The sequence below is a fragment of the Ursus maritimus genome, unplaced genomic scaffold (genome assembly GCF_017311325.1).
Source record: "Ursus maritimus isolate PB19 unplaced genomic scaffold, ASM1731132v1 scaffold_11, whole genome shotgun sequence".
In the NCBI taxonomy this organism is placed as follows: domain Eukaryota; kingdom Metazoa; phylum Chordata; class Mammalia; order Carnivora; family Ursidae; genus Ursus; species Ursus maritimus.
In genome coordinates, this window is record NW_024423453.1 from 46,875,022 (window position 1) to 46,896,755 (window position 21,734).

A 21,734-nucleotide genomic window follows, 5' to 3' on the forward strand; every position below is an offset into this window, starting at 1 on the left:
CCTCCAACTGGATTATTTTTAAGTAAACCTAGATAAAGCAATTCATTCATGTCAATTTCGGTATGTGTCTTTACCTTTAAAAGATAAAGACTTAAACAGAAAACCTAACCACAATAATAGCATCAAACCTTAAAAAATAATTCTTTAATATCATGAAAATATTCAAAATCTCTGTCTCAAAAATCTTTTTTTACAGTTTATTTATTGGTTGATATTTTTCTTAAATCTCTTTTAATCTGTAGCCAGGTGGCCAGTTTTCAAGCAGCAGAATGATGTGACCCATTCTTCCCCACAAAGATGATACGTGTGCCTCTCTGAAAATACAAAGGTGGATTAGATTGAATGGCTGGGCAGGGAGATTAGTGAGGAGACAATCAAAGTAATCTGAGGGGGTAATGTTTGAACGGAGTCTAACTAAAGGAATGGGGGAGTCAGGGATGGAATTTAGAAGATACAGGTGATCTGATCTGAGCTAGGATGATTCTTAGGTTGTAACTTAGGAAACTGTGACATCTAGGGGCTGTTTAACAGGCAACTGTAAATATCCCATCTAGAGATTAAAAGAATGTACATCAAATGTAGAAGAAGAGTACGTAACCAGGATATATGTATTAATGAGAAAACTAGGAAGAGGCAAATGCCCTTAGCATATTTATTCTTGAAGAAATTAAGATATAAATGTTTTAGAATATTTGTTTCTTTTAGGAACAGTTGGAAGCTGTCAGTGGAATGGGGTGTACAAATGTCAGGGTTGGAAATCTTTGAGGAATATTATTAACTTTTATTGAAGCAGTCTAGTGGCAGTAAGTGTCAACTTTCTCTTCCTTTGTCTTCCCCCCTTAAAACATGGTTTTGGTAGTATTGATGATGAGGTCATAGCAAACATTTCACAAGGACTTCCTGTCTCCCACATAGTCTAATAAGTGCTTTACATGCATTAATTTACATTTAATTTATTCCTTACAGCTGCCTTGTGGGGTAGATGTTGTCATCACCCTAGTTTTGCACATGAAGGAACTGAGGCTTTTAGGGGCTAAGGAACTTGCCAAGGTCTCATTGTTGAAAGTGGGATCTGGATTTGAGCCTAGACATTGTGATTCTGTCACCTTAGCTGTTACCACTCCCCAGCGTTTTCCGGCCGTTTTCATGCCATCATAAGACATTTCTTATGATGGCATATCATATCATAAAAAATTCTGTTGCCTGTGTGCGGGTCAGTATAGGCACATCATCCCTCCCTGCTGCTGGCGTCCCGGGGGGGATGAAACCCACCATTATCCTAGTCCCTAGCAATGGTTACTTATTATTCGTTTAAATTGAAGGAGGTTACAGGGTCTTTAAATATACCTGAGTTGTTTGTTTTTTTTTAAGTCAGTTTGGGTAAATGTGAGTTATGCTGATCAGGCAAAGCCATGTCTTAGATAATCCTAAATTAATTGCATTTAGGCTAGAGTTTGTAGCAGTTGCTCATTTTTGGTTAGAATTAGGTGACAGTGTTAGTAAGCAATGAACAGTGTGGGGATATTCAGGAGATCATGATTTCGTAAGACCAAAAATTCACAGAGACTTATTGTAGATCACTTAATCATGATCCCACTTAATCATACCCAATCTTGTGATGAGGGTAATTGTAATGTTCTCTTCTGTGATTCTTGAATAGACATGTTTCTGCTCTTACCAATTCGTGTAAATTCAGTTTTGAAAATTAAAGAATGCCTGTATTTGTGGTACATATAAATCTGTGATAACTTAATAATACTATCCCTCTTTTGGGGACCTGTTGTTATTAACTCATGAGGGAAATGACTTGTCTGTTCTTGCCCCCCCTCGAGCTTTAAGAATGTAGTATAGCCAGACTATCAAAGACTTTCAGACTTTGGTTTTATGACCAAGTGATGAGCATTTTCTTTTCCTTATTATGTTTGTGTGCTGGTAACTTCTAAGTCTATGGTTGTAATAATTTCACCAGGTAAATATAATACTCTTTTGATCCAACTCTGTACCTCATTTTTCTCATCTATAAAATGGGAACAATAATAATAGTACCTACTCTTTAGTGTTGGTGCGAGGACAATATCAGTACCAGGTGTAAAGTATATAGAACATTGCATGTGTAGTAAGTGCGTAAAGATGATAGCTGCTTCCCAGGTAGTCTGCTGGAGACCTCTCCCTCCGCCCCTCCCCTCCCCCTTAAATAAATACAGAAAGTTTTTAAAAAAATGTTAGCTGCTACTGTCATTGTCGTCATCAGTGTTTTGATAATTTACTATTTGGTCTCCCAATTTTTTAGCTGCTTTAGACTTGTGTTAGGAAGACATTATGGTAGTAATGTCTAACTCCCATGGTGTCATTGTTTTAGCATAAACCAACAGGACACAAATGCCGCTTTAAAATGTTTCAAGATTAGAGGGAGAGTTGTGGTTCTGATGAAATTGAACTTTAAAAAATTTAGAATTGACCATTTAGATTCTAGTATTTTTCTGTACCAGAAATATAGATAAGATTAGTTGAACTTTCTACAGTGGATGAGAATATCAGGTGATTTCTGCCTTCCTTTCGTTTGTTATCTACTATATGCTAGGTATTTTGCTCACTTGGGAATACGGAGTTAGGTAATATAAATTCCTAATCTGACGGACTTTTATTTAGAGATATTTTACTTAAAGTATTTAATTCAAGAAATGAAATAAGCAATATGTCCTTTGAGCTTTAGTTTTTTAGTGGCCAACCAACCTCATGATTTCCGTTTAATTTATAGATACATTTGAAGTGCTAAAACCTTTGGATCAGAAATGCAACCATTACAGTTTTTTAAAAGTGTGTGCCTGTACCCCACACCCACAGTATGAAAATGTGTAACTCGACCTCTGTGCTCATTTTCCACATCTATGTCTGCCTGAATGCTTTGGTTTCCAAAAGAGTTTTCATAGCATTTTGTGAAGGGGTTTATCTCTCCTTATTGCAGGAGAGGAAATTGTTCCTCAAAAAAAAAAAAGCTTCATTGAGGCCTATTGAGTCTCTTCAAGCATTTTGATTTAAGTCTGTAAATGTGCAATTTAGAACTTCAAGCCTCAGCTCAGCCCTTATTGCTTGTAGCAGTCTTTTCATTTGTTGGCTTGGTTTCCTGTTTTCACAGCAGCTATCCTGAATTGTCACTTTTCTGCAAGGCCACCAAGCCACTGCTGTCCCCTTCGTGCCCTCCCACTCTTCCTCCAGGGACTTTGCTTCAGGCTTTAGTTTCTGTTCTCAGATGCCCAATTTGTCTGTGGCTGCAGGTGCCTCCTGCCTCACCCATCCCCCCAGGGGGAAGAGGTGTCCGTTTCCCTGCGCAGGGTGGTTATTCCTGTTCTCTCCTGTGCTACCAGCCTCTCCACCTGTCCCCTCCCTACAGACTCTAAGTGTGCCAGTCTCTCCCATCTGTAAGAACTTTGGCCCATATCCAATTATTGTACAGCTTTTTCCTTCCTGATGTGGCTAAGCATTTATTTTATTTTACATTACGCATCTTGCTTTAGCTCTCCCCTCTTAAAAAAAAAAAAAAAAGGAAAGAAACAAAATACTTCAAATCATCTTTCTTTCCTAGCAAGATGTAATCACAATTTTTGAGTATCCTTCTTGTCTATGTTTCCATAATTTTGCTATACTTGTATGTGTGTATGAAGAAAATGGTGAAACCTAAGATTTTCATTTACATGGAGGAATGATAATTTTAAAGAGTTAGCCTGTGCATAGAGTTGTAGTACAAGGATATTTGGCCACCAAGTCTGGCAGGTTGTGGGGTACTCATGTGCCCTATGTAAGTATGAAAATTCAAATATACACACACTCGTATACATACACCGACATATGGACATACTTAGAAAGATTGTTTTATGTACATGTGGTAATACTTTAGGGCTTCTTAGCAATATTGATATTTTAATATTGACTAGTAATCTTTAAGTGAAAATGTTTTATTTCTGTGGTGAGTGGAAGAGTAAATAACTTTCAAAACTGTATTTAGTTTTAAACTCTGTTAGGGCAAGGACTATGGCTTACATTTGCCATGCCTAGTACGGAAATTGGCATGAATCTGTTCTCTGCTATTTTTTTGAATTTATTTCAAAGGAAGATACTCCTTTTATAGATAGATCAGCCAATAAAGACTTTCATTATGGTCTCATTTTGTAATAAAAGAGCTGACTACATGTTAGGTGTTAGAGTCTTTGTATCAGTTTTCTGTGAAACTCGTTAGGGCATACAGACCTCTGAACTCTCAAATATAACTACTTAAAGAAATATATAGTTGGTAGATAAGGCTTCCTGCTTTCTGACAAGAACAGGGTGGTGGTGCTGTAAACTATTGGGCAGTATCATTGCAGTCAGTCCAGGCCCTTGTTTGGTGGTTGGGCAGATCTAGCTTTGGATTTGACTCAGTTTTTGGACGTCTACAATTCTCTTCAATTTCTGAGCACCAGTTTTCTCTAATTGAGGAAGACGTTTGTTGTGAAAACGGAATTGCAGTCCCTAATTCTAAAAGACACAGCTTTATAAATTAATTTCATGACCCTTGGTAGTTCTCAAAACCATAAATTTTTCAGATTTGTCTGGTCTTTTAAATTTGATAAATTATTTCTTGAGCTCTTGAATATATCCCTCCACCCTTAATATAGCCAAATGACTGATCTACTGTAATAAATATGTAATCTGCATTGACATTTTTTTCTTTCATTCAAAAAAAAAGTGTTTTGAATAACTGGCTCCCAAGGCATCACTCCTTCATTTCATTTTTTAAATGAATTTTATGTCTAAGAATGACTCCATTTATGAGCCTACAGAATTTTTGGCTGTACGAGTTCGTCAATAGTTTACATTGTTCATTTTGCTGATTAAGTAAATTACAATTCAAAAAAATGGATTCCTACTGTATTCCCAATGTTTTCAAAATACAATTTGTTTTTCAAAATGAAGCTGAAGTAGCCTTAATATTTTCATCAATTTTCAGAGTTCTTCTGATGCTATTTACTTTCCTTTTTCAGGGTCCTAAGCCTCTGCAATTGAGTTGCTATTGAGTAGAGAATAAGGATTTTCTGAAAAACTTAATGTTAAATGGTGCTTTTTTCCCCTCAAAGTTTTTATTTTTAAAAGTGAAGTAACTTCCTTATAATTTAGAACTTTTAGGAAATAGAATAAAAAGTTACCCTCTACTTTTTAAATGTGTTTTCATAAGCATGGGAATTTATATATTTATATATAATTAAATACTATGAAGTATGTAATTTTATGATAAAAATTGCTTCTCTGCAGGTTGGAAATATAAATACCAACACCTGTAACTCTTGGTAGACCTCTTTCTAAAATATATTTTACATTTTATGCCTTAGTAAAAATAGTGTGGGTTCACCTTTCTTTTGACCTAATATTGTTAGGGTTGCTTACAATGCTGTGTTGCATTAATTTATCTGGTGAGCTTACTTTGTGCCATTGGCCATACAAAAATAAATAATACATATTTTGCTTTCAGCTTATAGCTTACAGCCTCATCAGAGGAGCAAAAACCAAAAACAACTAATGATTAAACTTTTTGATAAATCCAGTAACAAAAGTGATGTAATGTATTTGAAAAAGATTAAAATTATTGTGTATCTGAAAAGCCATCTGCATATTGGAAGGTGGCCATTGTTTGAATTTCTTTTTTTAAGCCACGGAACACTTTGTTCATAGGAAATCCTATTTAGCTCAATAGTAGTAGCTATTGTGGTTAGAGGAGGGTTGGACAGCGTGCAGTCCCAAGGGGCTCGCAAGTGCGTATTGAAAACCTCTGATGTGAACTGACTGTCTGACTCCTGTGAAAGAACAGAGAATGATTTGGTGTTAATAAGTAAAGTTATTTTCATGTTGGTTTCTGGCATAATCCTATATTTGAGAGTACAAGACTAAGCCCATCAGAAGAGTGTAATGATGGCATAGGTGAGCAGCAGCGAGGGCCTGAACTTAAGCAGAGGGCTTCGAGTGAGAGGCTTGGGGGTTGGGAGGCACAAAAAGAATGTGATGATAGGTTGGGGAGAGGGAGAAACTTAGGAAGATTTTCTGTTTTCTGGTTTTATCCTCTGGTTGGGTGCTGCTGCTCAGAGAGTGGACACAGAAAAAGAAACAGGTGTTTTTCTAGATTGGGGCACTTGGTGGCTGGCCCTCTGAAATTTCTTGCTAGTTGTTTCCACTTAGTTTTTGGAATTTTTGTTAGTCTTCATTTTATTTCCCTTTCTGATGTTTTACCCCAAATGTGGAGCTGATTGCCCACATAAAGGTGGTAAGAATCCTGTCTCCGCATCTCTCGGATGCCGGCAGCTTTGTTCGAATATGGTATAACATCCTTTCTAAAATATCCAAAAAATTGATGTTTGACGTTTGAGGCCTTAGTTGTACTTACCCTCTCTGTGATTGCTATGTACCACTTCTTCCCTGAGTGGTCTTCCTAGCCACTGCTTGTAGACACTTCACTGATGCTCGAATGGGTGGCCATTCTTACTCACCATGATTTGCATGTTTTTGCTTCTCTGTGTTCTAAAGCCCTTGTTAATGCTGCCCATAGAAAGCACCATAGAAGTGCTTCTACGCTTCCCTGGACCACTTCCGACTTGTGCCAATGCTGTATTGCACTTGATCTGCTGAAGTGGGAGGGAGCCCTTCTTGTAGCGCTCATGCCCTCCTCATGCCTTATTTTGTCAGGTCATCTGGGGAAGCACTAATTTCTGGTCCAAAATCATTTGAATTTTGCAAGGGTACCATTCTTACCAATGTTTCAGTTTCTATTTGTTGCCACCACCCCTCCCCCCTTAGATGTCTGTTTTGAGCTGAATATTAAGCTAGCTAAGTGTCTTTTGCCCCCAGCCGCCCGCCCCACTCCTGCCACTCTTGTTTTGTTACAGGTCTTCCTCTCTCCTCAGTTTTCCTTGCCTTCATTGCCGTAAACAGCCCTTTTGGGTTGATTGGGCTCCACAAAACATTAAATTTTCATATCGTGTTAACAGCTGAATAAAGTAGCCTTTTCATGTTACTTTTTGCTCTCTAATAGCCGTCTTTGCTGAGTTAGTTTAGTTTTGATGCTGATGATGATTCTTTCAATCCCCTTGTCAACTTCAGTTTGATCGCTTGTATTAGCTTCCCGCTTTATAAATAGGGAACGCGGAGCAGCGCACACAGCTCTTTCATGTGGAGACATCGCCACCGTGTGGACATACAGGATATTGCTAAGGAAGTTCTTTTAGCCTGGTTTCATTTTTCTGGTTACTAGTAAATTGACACTTACATCTTTGACTTCCACGTTATCTTTTTTAAAGATTTTATTTATTTATTTTAGAGAGAGCGCACGAGGAGGTGGGGCAGGAGTACAGGGGTAGGGAGATGGACTAGCCAACTCCATGCTGAGCGCAGAGCCCTACTCCCTGCTCAGCCAGATCTCATGACCCTGTGATCCTGACCTGAGCGGAAACCAAGAGTCTGACGCTTAACTGACTGGGCCACCCAGGCGCCCCTGACTTTCACTTTAATACCATATCTGAGGGGCTCCTGGGTGGCTCAGTTGTTAAGCCTCTGCCTTTGGCTCGGGGCGCGATCCCAGTGTTCTGGGATTGAGCCCCGCATGGGGCTCACTACTCTGCTGGGAGCCTGCTTCTTCCTCTCCCACTCCCCCCGCTTGTGTTCTCGCTCTCACTGGCTGCCTCTCTATGTCAAATTAATTAATTAATTAATTAAAAAAATACCATGTCTGAGTTGGTGTCTATTAAATTATTAATTAATTCATTAAGAATATAGCTGAGTGCCAGTCAAGCATTGTGTAGTGTATATATTGGGGGTACTGGTGAGTTAGAGGAGTTTAAAAACTAATGGGGGAAGACTCCTAAAATAAATATTCTGATACCGGCAACTGCTTAATGTGAACATGTACAAAATGCTCTGGGAACTGAGGAGGAAAGTGACTCACTTTATTTGAAAACCACTAAAACACTTCTCAGAGGAAGTGGTAGTTAATCGGGAATTCAAAGGATGAGTAATGAGCTTAGAAGGTACTGTTTAAAAGCTGGAACAGCAGGTTTGTTCAAAGGCCCTGAGGCATTGGTGGGAAAAAAGTGTAGTATGGCTGAACAGGGTGAAGTTTGCTGTTGGGATATTCAAGGTTAGGAACAGAAAGTACAATTGTAGGTTGGCCCTTTTAGAAAGGGTCGTAAGAGAAGGAAAGAGATGAAGAGAACTAGTATTTTTTGTGTATTTATTATACGAAGCACTGCACATATACTGTTTTGTTAAATCCAAGTAATGTGGAAAAGGTATCGATATCCCCATTTTACACTGAAGGAACTAGAATCTCAGAATTTAACTTCACCAGGATCGCATGGCCAGTAGGAAAGAGCATATGTTCCAAAACCTTTGTGCTTTGCATGGCAACGTATTGCTTCCCTCACGTGCTATGCCAAGGGGTTTGGACTGTCCCTTGTTAGGGAACGGTGGGTTATGAGCAGAAGCATGCCATGATCTGATCTGCCTGAGCAAATGATAACTGAAATGGTGCCCAGTTTCTACCTGAAGCAGCACACAGTTCCTGTCTAAAAGGAGGGTCAGTGTCGTTGGAGGAGGGTACCTAGATACCTCAAGACTAAGAATTCAATAGAGAAAAATATAAAATAGAATGAAATTAGATGGAATAAATATTTTGGAATCTGGAAAACAGTGAGTGAGAAGATTTTGTTCAAGAATAGGGTTTGAGCCATTTCTTTCAGGTTCGATGTTATTGAGAAGATGGAGCAAGGCACGCGTCTTAGCAGATTGGCAGAGGTGGGAAGGAGAGACAGCAAAGCAGCCAGCTAGCAGTGGTGGGTTTGTGCTGAGGAGTAGAAGGAAATAAGGTGGAAAGAACCTCACCAGATGACATGCTTGCCTCTTCACCATTATTCCCGGGCTGTACTTGCCATCTTGGGTTAGCCTTGGTTCTAAAAGGGCATCATTCATTTTTGATTACTTCAGAGTCCTTCTATCTAATTATACTGGGAGTGAATCGATCATTTTGTAATGGTCTGTTTATATTTTGTTTTTGTTTTGTTTGGGTTTGTTCATTTTCTCCCTGTTGATGAGATTAAAAAAAAAAAAAGGAGGCTTTCAGAGTATCTCTTCATACATCTAGGCTTTGGAGCCTTTCGTTTTGTAGGTTGCAAAATGGGCTGTATTGGCATCCAATCACTTGTCTGTTGTAGTTCTTCTAAAAAATTATAGGTCTTTTCTAAGTGTTGGTTTTGGCTAATCAGAGAGACTTGCAGTGTACTAGTTTGCTATCGGTCCCTCTTTAATCCTTAGGTTTCTCTCTTCTGCCCATTGCTGGTGGTGGTAAGACTTAGGTTATTAGGAGATGCTCAGTCAGGTTTATTCCGAGATTCGGCTTTTCCCCTTAGCTCATAATTTCGACCCTTCACTCATATTTTTAAAGCATAAGACAATTACTTGAGGAAAAAATTAAAATAACACTGGTGAATACAACACCTGCAATGTATTTGAATAGATATTGATAGAGTTGTCCTTTTTTTGGTTGCCATTTGTTGCTGTTGGGGCTTAATATTGAGACAGTTTTCCTAAAGGTTTTTCAAAGTTGACAAGCCCCATGCATAAGAATCACCTAGGATATTTGTTTAAAAGGCAGTGTGATGGATCTCCCACCTCACGATCATGGACTGTGGGATAGGGGGGAATAGGTAGAGCTTGGGAGCACGCATTCTGAATTAATATCCCAGGCGATTCGTATGCATTTTAAAGCCTGAGAACCACTGGACAAAAGAAAATCCCCGCGTTAGTCCTAGATAACTATTATAGTCAATCTTCTGTTAGCTAACTTCGTTGCCCGTGTGTCTGTAGTGAGGTCTTAGATCAGTTTGCTTACCTTTAAAGTGTAGGAAAGTTTACTGCTGTTCCTGCTAAGTACTGTTCTTAGAACTTCTTCTTCATTTTTTCTTTTGAAAAAACATCATCATTTGTATGTGTAAAAATGCTGTAAAACCTCTGGGATAACGACAGCTGCACTGTGGGAAAGGAGTATTTGCAGACTTTGAAGGGAAGCAGGATGTACCCCATACTGAAACACTCCTTGCCTGAGGCATAATTGGAGATGATTTCTACCAAAGTCAGGAGAATTTTCTGGATGATTAAGACTAAGTAAAACAGATTTTATGGTGGCATCTCACAGCAAGGAATTTTTGGAACACAAACCGACATGAATTCTGTGGGGGGAGGGGTGGGAAGAGAAGGAGATGGAAAGGATTTTCTAGCTTACAGCTATTTCCAGAACACGTTAAAATAAAATTCACTGTTTTTGTTTTCTTAGTTCTAATGAGCTTATTTTTATAAAACCTGAATCTGTAAAAAAGAAACAACTCAATAATAAAGAAATTGCAGTGATTATATTTGGCATGGCGTGTAGTGTAAATGCTTATTACCAAGTTCAAAAAATGTTTGTTAATTGAATGATCATCCTCTGCCAGTTTCTACTCAAGCAAATATAGCTCTTGTGAGTTAACATTTGAATTTTTTGGAAAAGGTAGAGGAAACAGCCCATCTATTAGGAAAACAAAATTATAGTAAGTGGAAAAGGTTGGGTGGACCAGTTTCTTATCTTTATCTCCTTAAGGTTTTTCTAGAAGAATCAACTCTAATTATAGGGTAATGAATGGGCATTCAGGGAGCCAGGATATTTGCTGTTATAGTACTTTATCCACTTTGGACATTGGTTGTCTTTCATTTCATGCGTGCTTTACGATCAGTGCCAGGAAAGCTGAGTTTACAAACCTTGCTCTTATTTTATCCATACTAATTTGCCTTCAAAATGGACAGATACAGAATAACTAGAAAGCCAATGAACGTTTGTTTTATTCTCTGTGTCACAGTTAATCTAGACCATGGTATGTGATAAAAAGCTCTACAATAATTATTATTTGCATTCAATGAGTATTGTTCATTTAATCCTTGCAGGCGCTCTAATAACTTTCCCAAGGCCACATAGTTAATAAGCAGTGATCTTCCTTAACTTCCTGTTTTTCTAGATTTCATTTCTCTTGACCAACCTTTTGGTGATAAAGGAAGCATTGTAAGAATAGATTAAGTTTACATAATAATTCTTCTTTTCTTTTATTTCAGTGTTTTATTACTTGTTATTAAAAAAAAATTTAAGCTATGCTTGCATTTGGGAGAACACACTTTCACTTGACATAAATTAGAATTTAATAATAACGCTGTCGCCTTATGCTAAGAAAGACAAAGTTTTCCCCCCAAAACTAGGTAAATGATTGTAGATTGCAATCTCAGCTCAGCCGTTTGAAACTCTAACACCCCCACCCCCACTTTCCTTAACCTATAGTAATTTCTTTCCCCAGAGCGCTGATTTGTAATTTACTAGTTTATTATTTTTCTTGTTTATTATCTGTATTGTCCCACCAGAATATAAGTTTCATAGGGGAAGGGGTTTTTTGTTGTTGTTGGTGTTCACCAAAGTATCCTAAGCACCTAGGATAGCCCTCATCATAAAATTATGAAACATTTGTTAAACTAATATAACAAACTGTATTATATGTTAGTAAAGCTGTGGGAACATATATAAGCAAGTTGCTGAGCACCTGTGGAAAACAATTTGACGTTTATCAAAATTACGGTGTACATGCCTTTTGACCCAACAGTTGCGCTTCTGGTTACCAGTCATAGTCGATACTGTATGCACAAGGTTACTCATGGCACTTTTTATTAATTATTTTTAAATAATCGCAAATGATTAAAAACCACAGAAATGACTCTCACTGGGGTTGCTTAAGGCAAATATGGCACATCCACAAGAAAGCTGTGCTCTCATAAAAAGATCTCTACGAGCACAAAGGAAAGAACACGAGAGAGTATGCTTTCTCTCCATAAAAAGAAAGAAAAGACAGTAGAAGGACTAAGAATAGATGTCCATTTTTCTGTGCATACACATAAAAAAATTCTGAAAGAATATCCAACAAGTGTGGTAGAAAAATATGAGAGCTTGGTAGACTGGGGAAAAGGTTGGGAAGACTGAGTTTCACTGTTTACCTCTTTATATTTTGTTTTTTGAAGCGGGGGAAGTATTTTGAGTCAAAAAAAATAAAAGATAAAACTTGGGATGGTAGGTGCAATAGGTCTAAGGAGCATTTAAAACATTTAAATATACTGGTAAATATCTTTAGCTTATTTTTGGGATAAAAGATAATTTAAAAAATGAAATGTTACTTTTATGTACCTATTTATGTTATTTCGTCATTCTTCATGGTTCTAAAAGGAACACGGGTACTATGTGCTATGTATGTTTTGATTTTGTTGTTGTCATAGCTAATCATCTGATTTTATTATCTTTTTTTCCAGTCCTGATGATATTGGGACCTGCTGGTATATCCTTCTGTCTGGTTCCGTGTTCATTAAGGAATCCATGTTTCTTCCAAGAAGCAGGTATTGTATAGATATTCGGTAATAGATTATCCTTGAAGCTTAAAATCCTTTTGCAGAATTGAGTTCTTTTGCAGAATTCTTCTCTTCCTGTTTCCTCTTCCGTTGACACAAAGCAAGGTAGTACCTTGGGGTGTCGATCTTTAAGAAGGGACCATTTTATGTTTAAACACTATTACAATCTCTTTAACCAAGGAAAAGAACAAAAGCACGTGCTGGTGACATGTCCATTTGTTATGAGAATATACATGTCAGGCTAGTTTAGGGCACATTTGTTCATCTCTGCCTCTGTAACAGGCAGTCTCATAAACATGTAAAGAGAAGTGAAGAAAGTTCATTGAGACCACATGGGACTGGATATAGAAAGCCAGGGACTGTCATTTACTTTTCTGCTTCTCAGGACCTTAATGCCTTTCTTCCTGTGATTTTGGCTTTTATGTGCTGACTGTTGATTTATGACCTTACGTCCCTAATGATTATGTCATTTGATGGTAGTGCCCATATCTTTTCTTTGGACTCTCTAGGCTACTGTCTGATTGTCTGGGCTTGGGGCAGATGTGTACCTAGTTCCAATCAGCTATGACCAAAGAGGGTTAGGACTTACCTGTAATACATGTGGCCACCTATGTTCAAGTTCCCTGACTGAGGGTGCCAGCCACTAAGTTTTACTAATTATTTTTTACCCCAATTTTTTATTTTTCACAATTAAATATTTTTATTTGGACTAAAGTGTTTAAAATTTTAACTGATTAAGGGTCGCCTGGGTGGCTCAGTCAGTTAAGCCTCTGACTCTTGATTTCGGCTCAGGTCATAATCAGGGTTGTGGGAGTGTAGAGCCTGCTTGGGATTCGATCTCTGCCTCTCCCCTCCACCCTGTGTGCCCATGCACGCACACACTCTCTCTCTCTCTCTCTCTCTCTCTCTCAAAAAGAATATCTTTATTTAAATTTACTAAATAAATATTTAAATTGACAAAACTTATTAAAGCATAAGGACCACCCACCCTTCTGTAACCTAACTCTCTCACAAAAATATTTAAGTGTATTCTTGAAGAATTCTGAATGGGTCAGAGAGATGTTAAGAATCTGTTTTAAAGATAAAGGGGTGCCTGGGTGGCTCATTCGTTAAGCGTCTGCCTTTGGCTCAGGGCGTGATCCCAGGGTCCTGGGATTGAGCCCCGCATTGGGCTCCCTGCTCTGCTGGGAGCCTGCTTCTTCCTCTCCCACTCCCCCTGCTTGTGTTCCTTCTCTCGCTGGCTGTCTCTCTGTCAAATAAATAAACAAAATCTTAAAAAAAAAAAAAAAAAGAATCTATTTTAAAGATATGAATAAACTTTTATAAAATGTCAGAGTCAGTGAGACAGGGAGAGGTAATTTATACAGGCCTGGGTGTGGTACTGGAAGGCACTTTGGAGGCCAGAATGTAGTGAGAGTGCCAGAGGCACATTGCATCCACTGAAAAACACTCTGGTGCACTTCCCATGCCTCTTTGCCCTTCTCCTACTCCAAGATCAGATCGGCAGGCATTATTCTCTTTGGAAAATGGCCCCATGAGGGAGAGAGGCTCTACTGCCTGTTTGTTTGTTGTTTTTATAGTAGCAATAGTTGTGATAATGGTAATAGCGTTGGTGGTGGCAGTGGTAGTAATAGAAGTAGTAATCGTCGTCGTAGTAGTAGTAAAATGATGATAGAAAAATAGCTAAGGCTTTGATAGTGCTTTCTGTTTACCAGGTCACCATTTTAAATGCTAAATGTGCGTGTGTGTGTGTGTGTGTGTGTGTGTGTGTGTGTGTGTAGTGTGTGTGAATGAAATCATTTAATATTACAACTACCCTTTGAGGTAAGTATAATTATCTTCTGCATTTTATGACTGAGGAAACTGGCAGGAGGGGATGGCAGGTGGTTGTACCTCTTAGAAATTGCCTAGGAAGCCTGGAGTGTCCCTGTGAACCAGCTCCTATAGTTCTAGGAGTTCTGTTTCCCAGAGGAATGGCGAGTTGAGTAACAACACTCTTCTCCTTCAAATACAGGACCTTCATTTTAGTCCCTTTTTGGAGACTCTAACTGTATTTCTGAACTTGGAAGAAGGTATAGGCAAACAATATTTAAACATTGTCATATTTTTAAACTTATATATAATTTTATGTAAATAGTAATAATAATTACTATATAAATTAGCAAAGATAAAGAGAAGGAAAAAATCACTTATAATCTCCAGTCCAAGATAATCATTCTGTAATATTCTAGTGTTTTCCTATCTAGTCTTACATGTATGCATTCCACATACTTAAGAGCATACTTAATAAACAATTTAATATCTTGTTTATTTCAGTTAAGGAATATGTATACATATATATTTGTTGCCTTGTAATATTAAAAACTCTAAAAGGCTTATACTTTATGCATCTTATTGCCTGTTTAATTGTTCAGTTATTTGAACTTTCCACAGTTTAGTTAATAAATGTAAGGGTACATTTTTGATACTTTTTATTATAAATATTGCTTTAATGACTGTGATTTGAAATTTACATATCTTAAAAGAGAACAGAGGTTGGTGACTTCATTATATTGATGCAAGGTCTGTTGTGCAAACCGAATCTATAGACTGAGGTCCTAGAACAGTGAAGGAGCCTGTGATGATCTTTTTTGACTACCAGCCATAATTAACTAGTCAAGTAACAGCTTTCTCTAACTTTTGGAAAGGGAACCTAATGTTCAGAAAGCTGCTGTTCTAGAAGAAAGAGGACTTGCAGTTCAGACCTATTTTATGAACACATTGGACTCTATGTCTAATTATTTAAAAAAGATGACATAAGTTACTCTTCTCTGGCTGGATGTCAAATGCTTGCAAGCCAGTACTTTAATGGGATGAAGGAAGGAATGGTGTTTCAGTCTGAATGACAACTAGTACTATATATAGGCTATTTCTTCACGTTGCACCTGTGACATTTGCTCTCAGTTGTTTGTTTCCTTTGGTGATGTTGCCTTAGGGATAGTGCTGATACTGTTTTAATAAGGAGTCTCTGCTGGTGCTATGCTAAAGGTTGACGTTAGTGATTCATATATATTTCCTTCTCTAGAAGATGTTGAGGTTTGATTAGAGAATAATATAGGTCAGCTGTTAGTAGCAGTCTGATTTTATAAAACAACTAATTCACAGATGATTCTCCACATTTACCGTATTTTTATCATGTTAGTCTGGAAATTGTTTATTGGTATATATAATAAATAACCAGCTCATTCTCTTAAAAGTTTCAACTCATTTTGACAGCTAATTCACCCTGAACAGTTAGTTTTGAATCAAAGTACTTTGAAAAACATTTTTATATTTTTAACTTATTCTCATGAAATTGCTTTGACGGCTGATATCATCAAGTGAAGAGGATGATATACATTGGAAAACATCTATCTTTGGCTTCCAGATTTCATTTGCTTTGTTGAATTCCTCAGTCGACATTTAGGTCAGCATTTCGTGGTTTTAAAAAAGAAATTCTGTTTTCTTTTTAGATAGATAAAGGTTCCTGCGGTTGCATACCTCTCTGTGATTGTTGAAACATGAATCTTTTCCTGTGATAAGAATTACAACATTTATGGAGTCTATTAATTCCTTTGAGACTATCAGTGACAGCTTACTCCCATTCCAAGCAATTTAAATGATATAAATGTTTTTATGAGTTTTATTGTAAATCTATTATAAATGTATCACCTTTCGAAACACAGGTATTTGTACAAGTGGCTGTAATGTCATTTATAATGTTGCTACACATAATGTAAGATAGGGCTAAATTCTTATTTGGAGTAAAATTTGTAGTCTTGAAGCAATGTATGATTTATAGTAATGTTTTTCTTAAAGTCTTATTTAAAATAAATTCAGTTTCTTTGATCAGAAAGATGGTAAGCAAGGGTAATTTAGGAGTGTAGCGAAGGTCATTCTCGTTCCCATTTAGGAAAATATCAGAGGGGACATTTGTCACAGATGAATATAGACACAGTGTAAACTGGATGTGTTTTTCAGTGCTATACGCAATGATAGTCACTGAGTTGTGCAGGTGGTGTCTGCAGTAGTAGTACGTTGATCTGTTAAGACAGTGACAGGCAGAGGGTGGTGAAATATTTTGAGGAAGGAGTTTTTACCCCCCTAAGTTTTTCAAAGGCACCGTTTGCATCAACAGTAAGGCTGGAAAGCAATAGATGAAACTTGTCTTATATAAAGTGTTTTTTTAAAATATACTTTTGATTATTCTACCTATGGGCAGGAAGATATTAATAATGTTCATTGTCCTAATGTGATCTAAATCAGCATATTTATGGAACTTTAATAGAAATTGTTATATACTTTAAATTTTCTCACTTTCAAAATTGTATCATCTTACGGATGCTGAGACCTACTTGGTAGTAAAATCACAATTTAATAACTTGGGTTAATATGTTGTGTTTTGGCTACTGGCTTCTTTGAAAGGCTGAAAATTTTAATGTAGATATTAAAGATAGCCTTAGACTGTGCCTCTAAACTTTCACTTGCTGTTTGGATTGTTTGTTAGAAAAGGAGACAGTTTACCTACATTAACTCATAGCATTGGAATCTTTTTCTAGTTATTTATCAATCATTTCACATTTGTTGGCAAAAAACAGAATGCTAGATATTTAGACATTATTGTTATAAAACTCTCCTTTGGGTTTACATTGATCACAATCCTGGAGAAAAAAATCACTTTATTAAAATGTTGAACATGATTTTCTCAATAGTATCAATTTTATCATAGAAGCTTCCAAGGGAAGGGCGTTTAATAGAAACGATCATACATACCGTATTTAAGCATAAATATTATTTTTATTGCTTTGATAGTTAAAAACTTTCTATATTTTTTATATACAGAGCAATTAGTAAACAAATATCTTCACTTTGTATCAGGGGCTGTAAGTTTGAAGGAAAAGATAAGCCCAAGCTAGCCATAGTCTAGAAATTCTGAAGATGCCAAGAAATGGGTTATAATCAAAGCTGGGAGCCAGAGGAATTGGGGACAGAGGGTGGAGGCTTCGGATGCATGGATGGGATCATTTAGCTACCAGGTTGTCAGGCAGCAGACCTAGTGGGACAAGTAATCTGTACACTGTAAGTATAGTAAGAGGTTATGTCTATAACTGGCAAAGCACTGTCCATGGAAACTGCTAAACATTGACATGCTATCAAAATTTAGGATTGGTTCATAGGCCCTTTTCATATTTATGGGTCATTCTGTCTCATCCTAAAATAGGTTCAGTAGAGTTTAAATTTTGAGGACTATTTCCATGTCATTTCAAATAGTAGTTGAAACTGGCATTAAGTCGTACTGTATGGTCTCTATATTTAAAGTTCTGGAGTTTGCAAAAGAAAAGAAATGGTCTACTCCCTGCTGTCATGTAATTTGATATCTGGTTGGGGAGTTGAGGCTGTTTTATATGAAACATGAAAAAATTGCCTAGGTGTCATTAGATAATATAGTATAAATTGATACAGCAAAGACCACACAGAATGCAGGATCCCTTCCAAGATTAGTGGTGTTTTAATGTATGTGGTAATCAAGAGTAGCTCTTAAGGAAGTGAATTTTGAGTTAGGATTATGATTTAGATTGTTGGACAGTGGCTGCAAAGGAAATCTGGACATAGTAAAGAGCATGAGTGATGGCACAGAAATAGGATTGAAGGACCACAGTTCATACGTAAGCAAGAGCTTGGGTGGAGGCACAGGAATAGGATCATTTTTCTAGAACAGATGTGCACTCGAGAGAGTGCGCTAGTTGCAAAGCATTGGTGATGGTGGCATTTAGGGGAGGTCTAGTTTACAAAGTGACATAAGTTGGTTGGAAAGGCTAGGATTGTTGGTAAGTTAGGTGTCATGTAACATTGACAAGAGGTTGGGAGAAATGCACCCATCATTTCTTTGTATCGTGTTGGCTGTGTCCATTTACAAGGAGTGCTTCTCTTTCATTGATACCAAATGTATCGACAGTTTAAAATTTAAAATTATACTATGGTACTCTCAATAATCACATTTTAAATTAGAGCTGGCAGCTATAATGAGGATAAGTGGGGAAACAAGACATTTAACTAATCAGTTCTGAGAGTCTAAAATACTATTGTCATTATGATTCACATGACAAACAATGAGCTACTTGAGTTTAAAAATCACAGGCTTCCTTCCTGCTCCCCATTGCTGCATGATAAGTTAATCGATTGCTCCGAAACATGCCAGTTTTTTTCACTAACAGAAGAGGGTGAAACAATGGAAGAATGATTCTGTGTTTACATGGTGGGGACTGAAAACACAACTAAATATTCCTTAATTCATGTAAAGAGCTGTATAGGATTAGAAAATCATATTCTTGAAAGTACAAATGTGTTATAAGTCATATGATGCCTTATTGGAGTTGGAATATGGTTTTTAAAAAATAACTCACTGATGAATCATGTTATGGAAGGGTAACTTCATTGGACATTAAAAGTATCCAAATGATATGAAGGGAGGGTGAGGATTAGAGTTCTGGAAATTGTACATTACAGCTAAGATTTACCTTCATTTACTGGCCAAATCACAACAATGGTAGCGTAGATTAAGAATGGAAGGGAAACCATGGTTACTAAAGAAGGAATGGGGGGGGGGGAAGAAAAACTGTAAGGTCATTTTAAAACTGCTCTCATTGGGTTTTTAAAGTAACGTATTGGTCCTATATACCTTCCTTCTCACATGAGGAAATATCAGTAACTTATAATAGGATTAAATGACTTGATACCTAAGGTTTTCAGAAGTTTTCTTTATAGCCAGCGTTACTAAAAGTTGTTTATTTCTTTAAAAGAAAAAATTGTCCTTCCCTCCTTTCCTCCCTTCTTTCTTTCCTTTCTTCTGAGAGAAACCATAAGATTTTATTTAATTCATATTTGAAATATTCTAAAGTTGGCGGATGATAGAAGAATTAGTAAGGGCTAATAAATTACAAGAACCACTTATCTCAGATCTCGGACATTGTCTCATACAACCCATTACTACATTATTTTGCAGGAGCAGGTGATTGGGGCCTGTAATTGGCCAATTAATGAAAATAGTTGGTTAGGCATGGAATCATAGAAACACACTTTTTTTTTTTTTTTTTTTAAATCAGAGAGAGAGCCAGGGTGGGGGTACGGGGCAGGAGCAGAGGGAGAAGGAGAGAGAGAATCTTAAGCAGGCTCCATGCTCAGCTCAGAGCCCGAGGTAGGGCTCAATCTCATGACGGTGAAATCATGACCTGAGCTTTAATCAAGAGTCGGATGCCTAACTGACTGAGCCACCCATGTGTCCCAGAAACATACTTCTATTTTAACTTAAAAATGTTCAACTTGATCTGTAAATATAAACACACACATATATATACTTGCATATATAATTGGATTAAAATATACACATATATGCATGTATGGGTGTATTTTATTGGACATGACTATTTCCCATCAATCTTCTACGGTTATTTTGCCAACACCTAATCCAGTGGCAGTTTTTTTTTTTTTTTTTTTTTTTTTTTAACTGACATACCTTGGGATGTCTCGGTGGCTCAGTTGGTTAAGTGTCTGACTCTTGGTTTTGGCTCAGGTCATGATCTCGAGGTCATGAGAGCAAGCTCCAAGTAGGAGTCTGCTTGGGATTCTCTCTCCCTTTGCCCCTGCCCACTGTGCTTGTCTACTCTCTCTCTTTCTCCAAAATAAATAGCCTTTAAAAACAAAACAAAACTGACATACTTTATTATAGAGATTTCATAAGCATTCTACTTCATAGATTAAGTAATTAATTTAAATAGTACCAAAAATAAATGATAATATATATATTTTTAAAAATGTTAGTCTGTTAAACCTAATCATTACAGGGGATAGTATCCTAACAACTTCATATCTTAGGAGAATTGTTTACCTAAAGGTGATGAGCATAATGACTAGAACTGATTTCTGTCACCAAATAGTACCCAAGGCCATTAGTTATGTCCTTTTAAGGGAGTCTTCAACTTGATGCTTGATTAGTATTAATGAGTCCTTCTATCGACCTCTGTCCTGAACTGCTTGTCTTCAGTTACATATGCGTATCCTTCTATCTTGTTCATTCTACAAATATTATTGAGTTGCCTCTGTGTGCCTGCCTGGAATATAGTGTTGAAACGCTGAGATCCTGCCTGTGTGTCACCAAAGCCAAGAGATAAAACGTGTTTGAGAAGGTCAGTTTTTCTGGTGCTGCAAGGAGATTCAGCAGGGTGAGAGTAGAGACGTGACCTTTGGATTTAGCCACTGACAGGTCATAGGTGACCTGAGTGAACCAGTCTCAGTGAAGTGCTAGAGCTGGTTGGGGGGACAATGGGAAAACAAGAACCGGTGAAAGAGAAAATTGTTACAGGAAATTTCATTGTGAAGCAGAACAGGGAAATGGGGTGGTGGCTGGGAGTTGTTTATGAAGTAAAGAGAGGTTTGTTTCTGTAAAATTAGAGGTGCTAGTGTGTGTTTGTATGTTGATAGAAATGACCCAGTAGAGAGGGGTAAATGGATGATACTGGAAAGAGGAGAGATAATTGCAGAAGTGGATGAGACCCACAAGGGGAGAGGTGTTAGCTTTGGAAAGAGTGAGAGAGCTTCACCTTCTTGGCAGGCTTATGATAAAAGCTATATAGTTCATTGGGTAGATTTGGGAGTTCAATAGTGGGTATTTAGGAGTTTTGACAAAAGAGGGAGAGAAGTTGTGAAACAAAGGGAGGATTGTGTGCCCATTTGATATTTGTAGTCATAAGTGTGTGTATGTTTCCTAGCAACTTTTGGCTGTTTAGGGGCAGGCGTGGAGAAGGTGAGTAGTTGGGTGTTGCTGGGGTTTGTGCTTTGTCAGTGTGTACAGTAAAGGGAGAGATGGGAGCAGGAGTTAAGGGTGTATTTGGAACACCCATTCCTTACGCGGATTCTCTCCAGGTTCCTTGAACTCTAGATACCATACATGTAAAGCAACAAACACCTATAAGTGTGCTTGACTTCCTGCTCTTTCTCTGATAATAGCTTTAATAAATAGCCTGTCACCTACTCTAGAAATTTCTGTGAGTCTCCATTTTGACCTCTCTTTTGTCCCTTGACAATTGTTTTTTCTTTATTAAAGTAAATACTTCAGAGTTAGAAATGACAGTATCTATCCAATTAACTGCCTCTGTCACCACTGGCAGTGACTTTGTTCAGGTGTCACCCTCACTATTAAAGTAGCTCCCCATATGCTTCAGTACTTCTCCCAGAGT

The 21,734-nt window shown here is 37.4% G+C and overlaps 1 protein-coding gene across 2 annotated transcripts in view; it reads left to right on the forward strand.

Moving 5' to 3' along the window:
* Positions 1 to 21,734, forward strand: part of RAPGEF2 (Rap guanine nucleotide exchange factor 2) — a 229,864-nt gene that overhangs the window by 81,340 nt on the left and 126,790 nt on the right. For both annotated transcript variants that reach the window (XM_040626406.1, XM_040626407.1), the window contains exon 4: positions 12,388 to 12,471. In XM_040626406.1, coding sequence (XP_040482340.1) covers positions 12,388 to 12,471 — 84 coding nt within the window. The remainder of the gene's footprint in view (positions 1 to 12,387; positions 12,472 to 21,734) is intronic.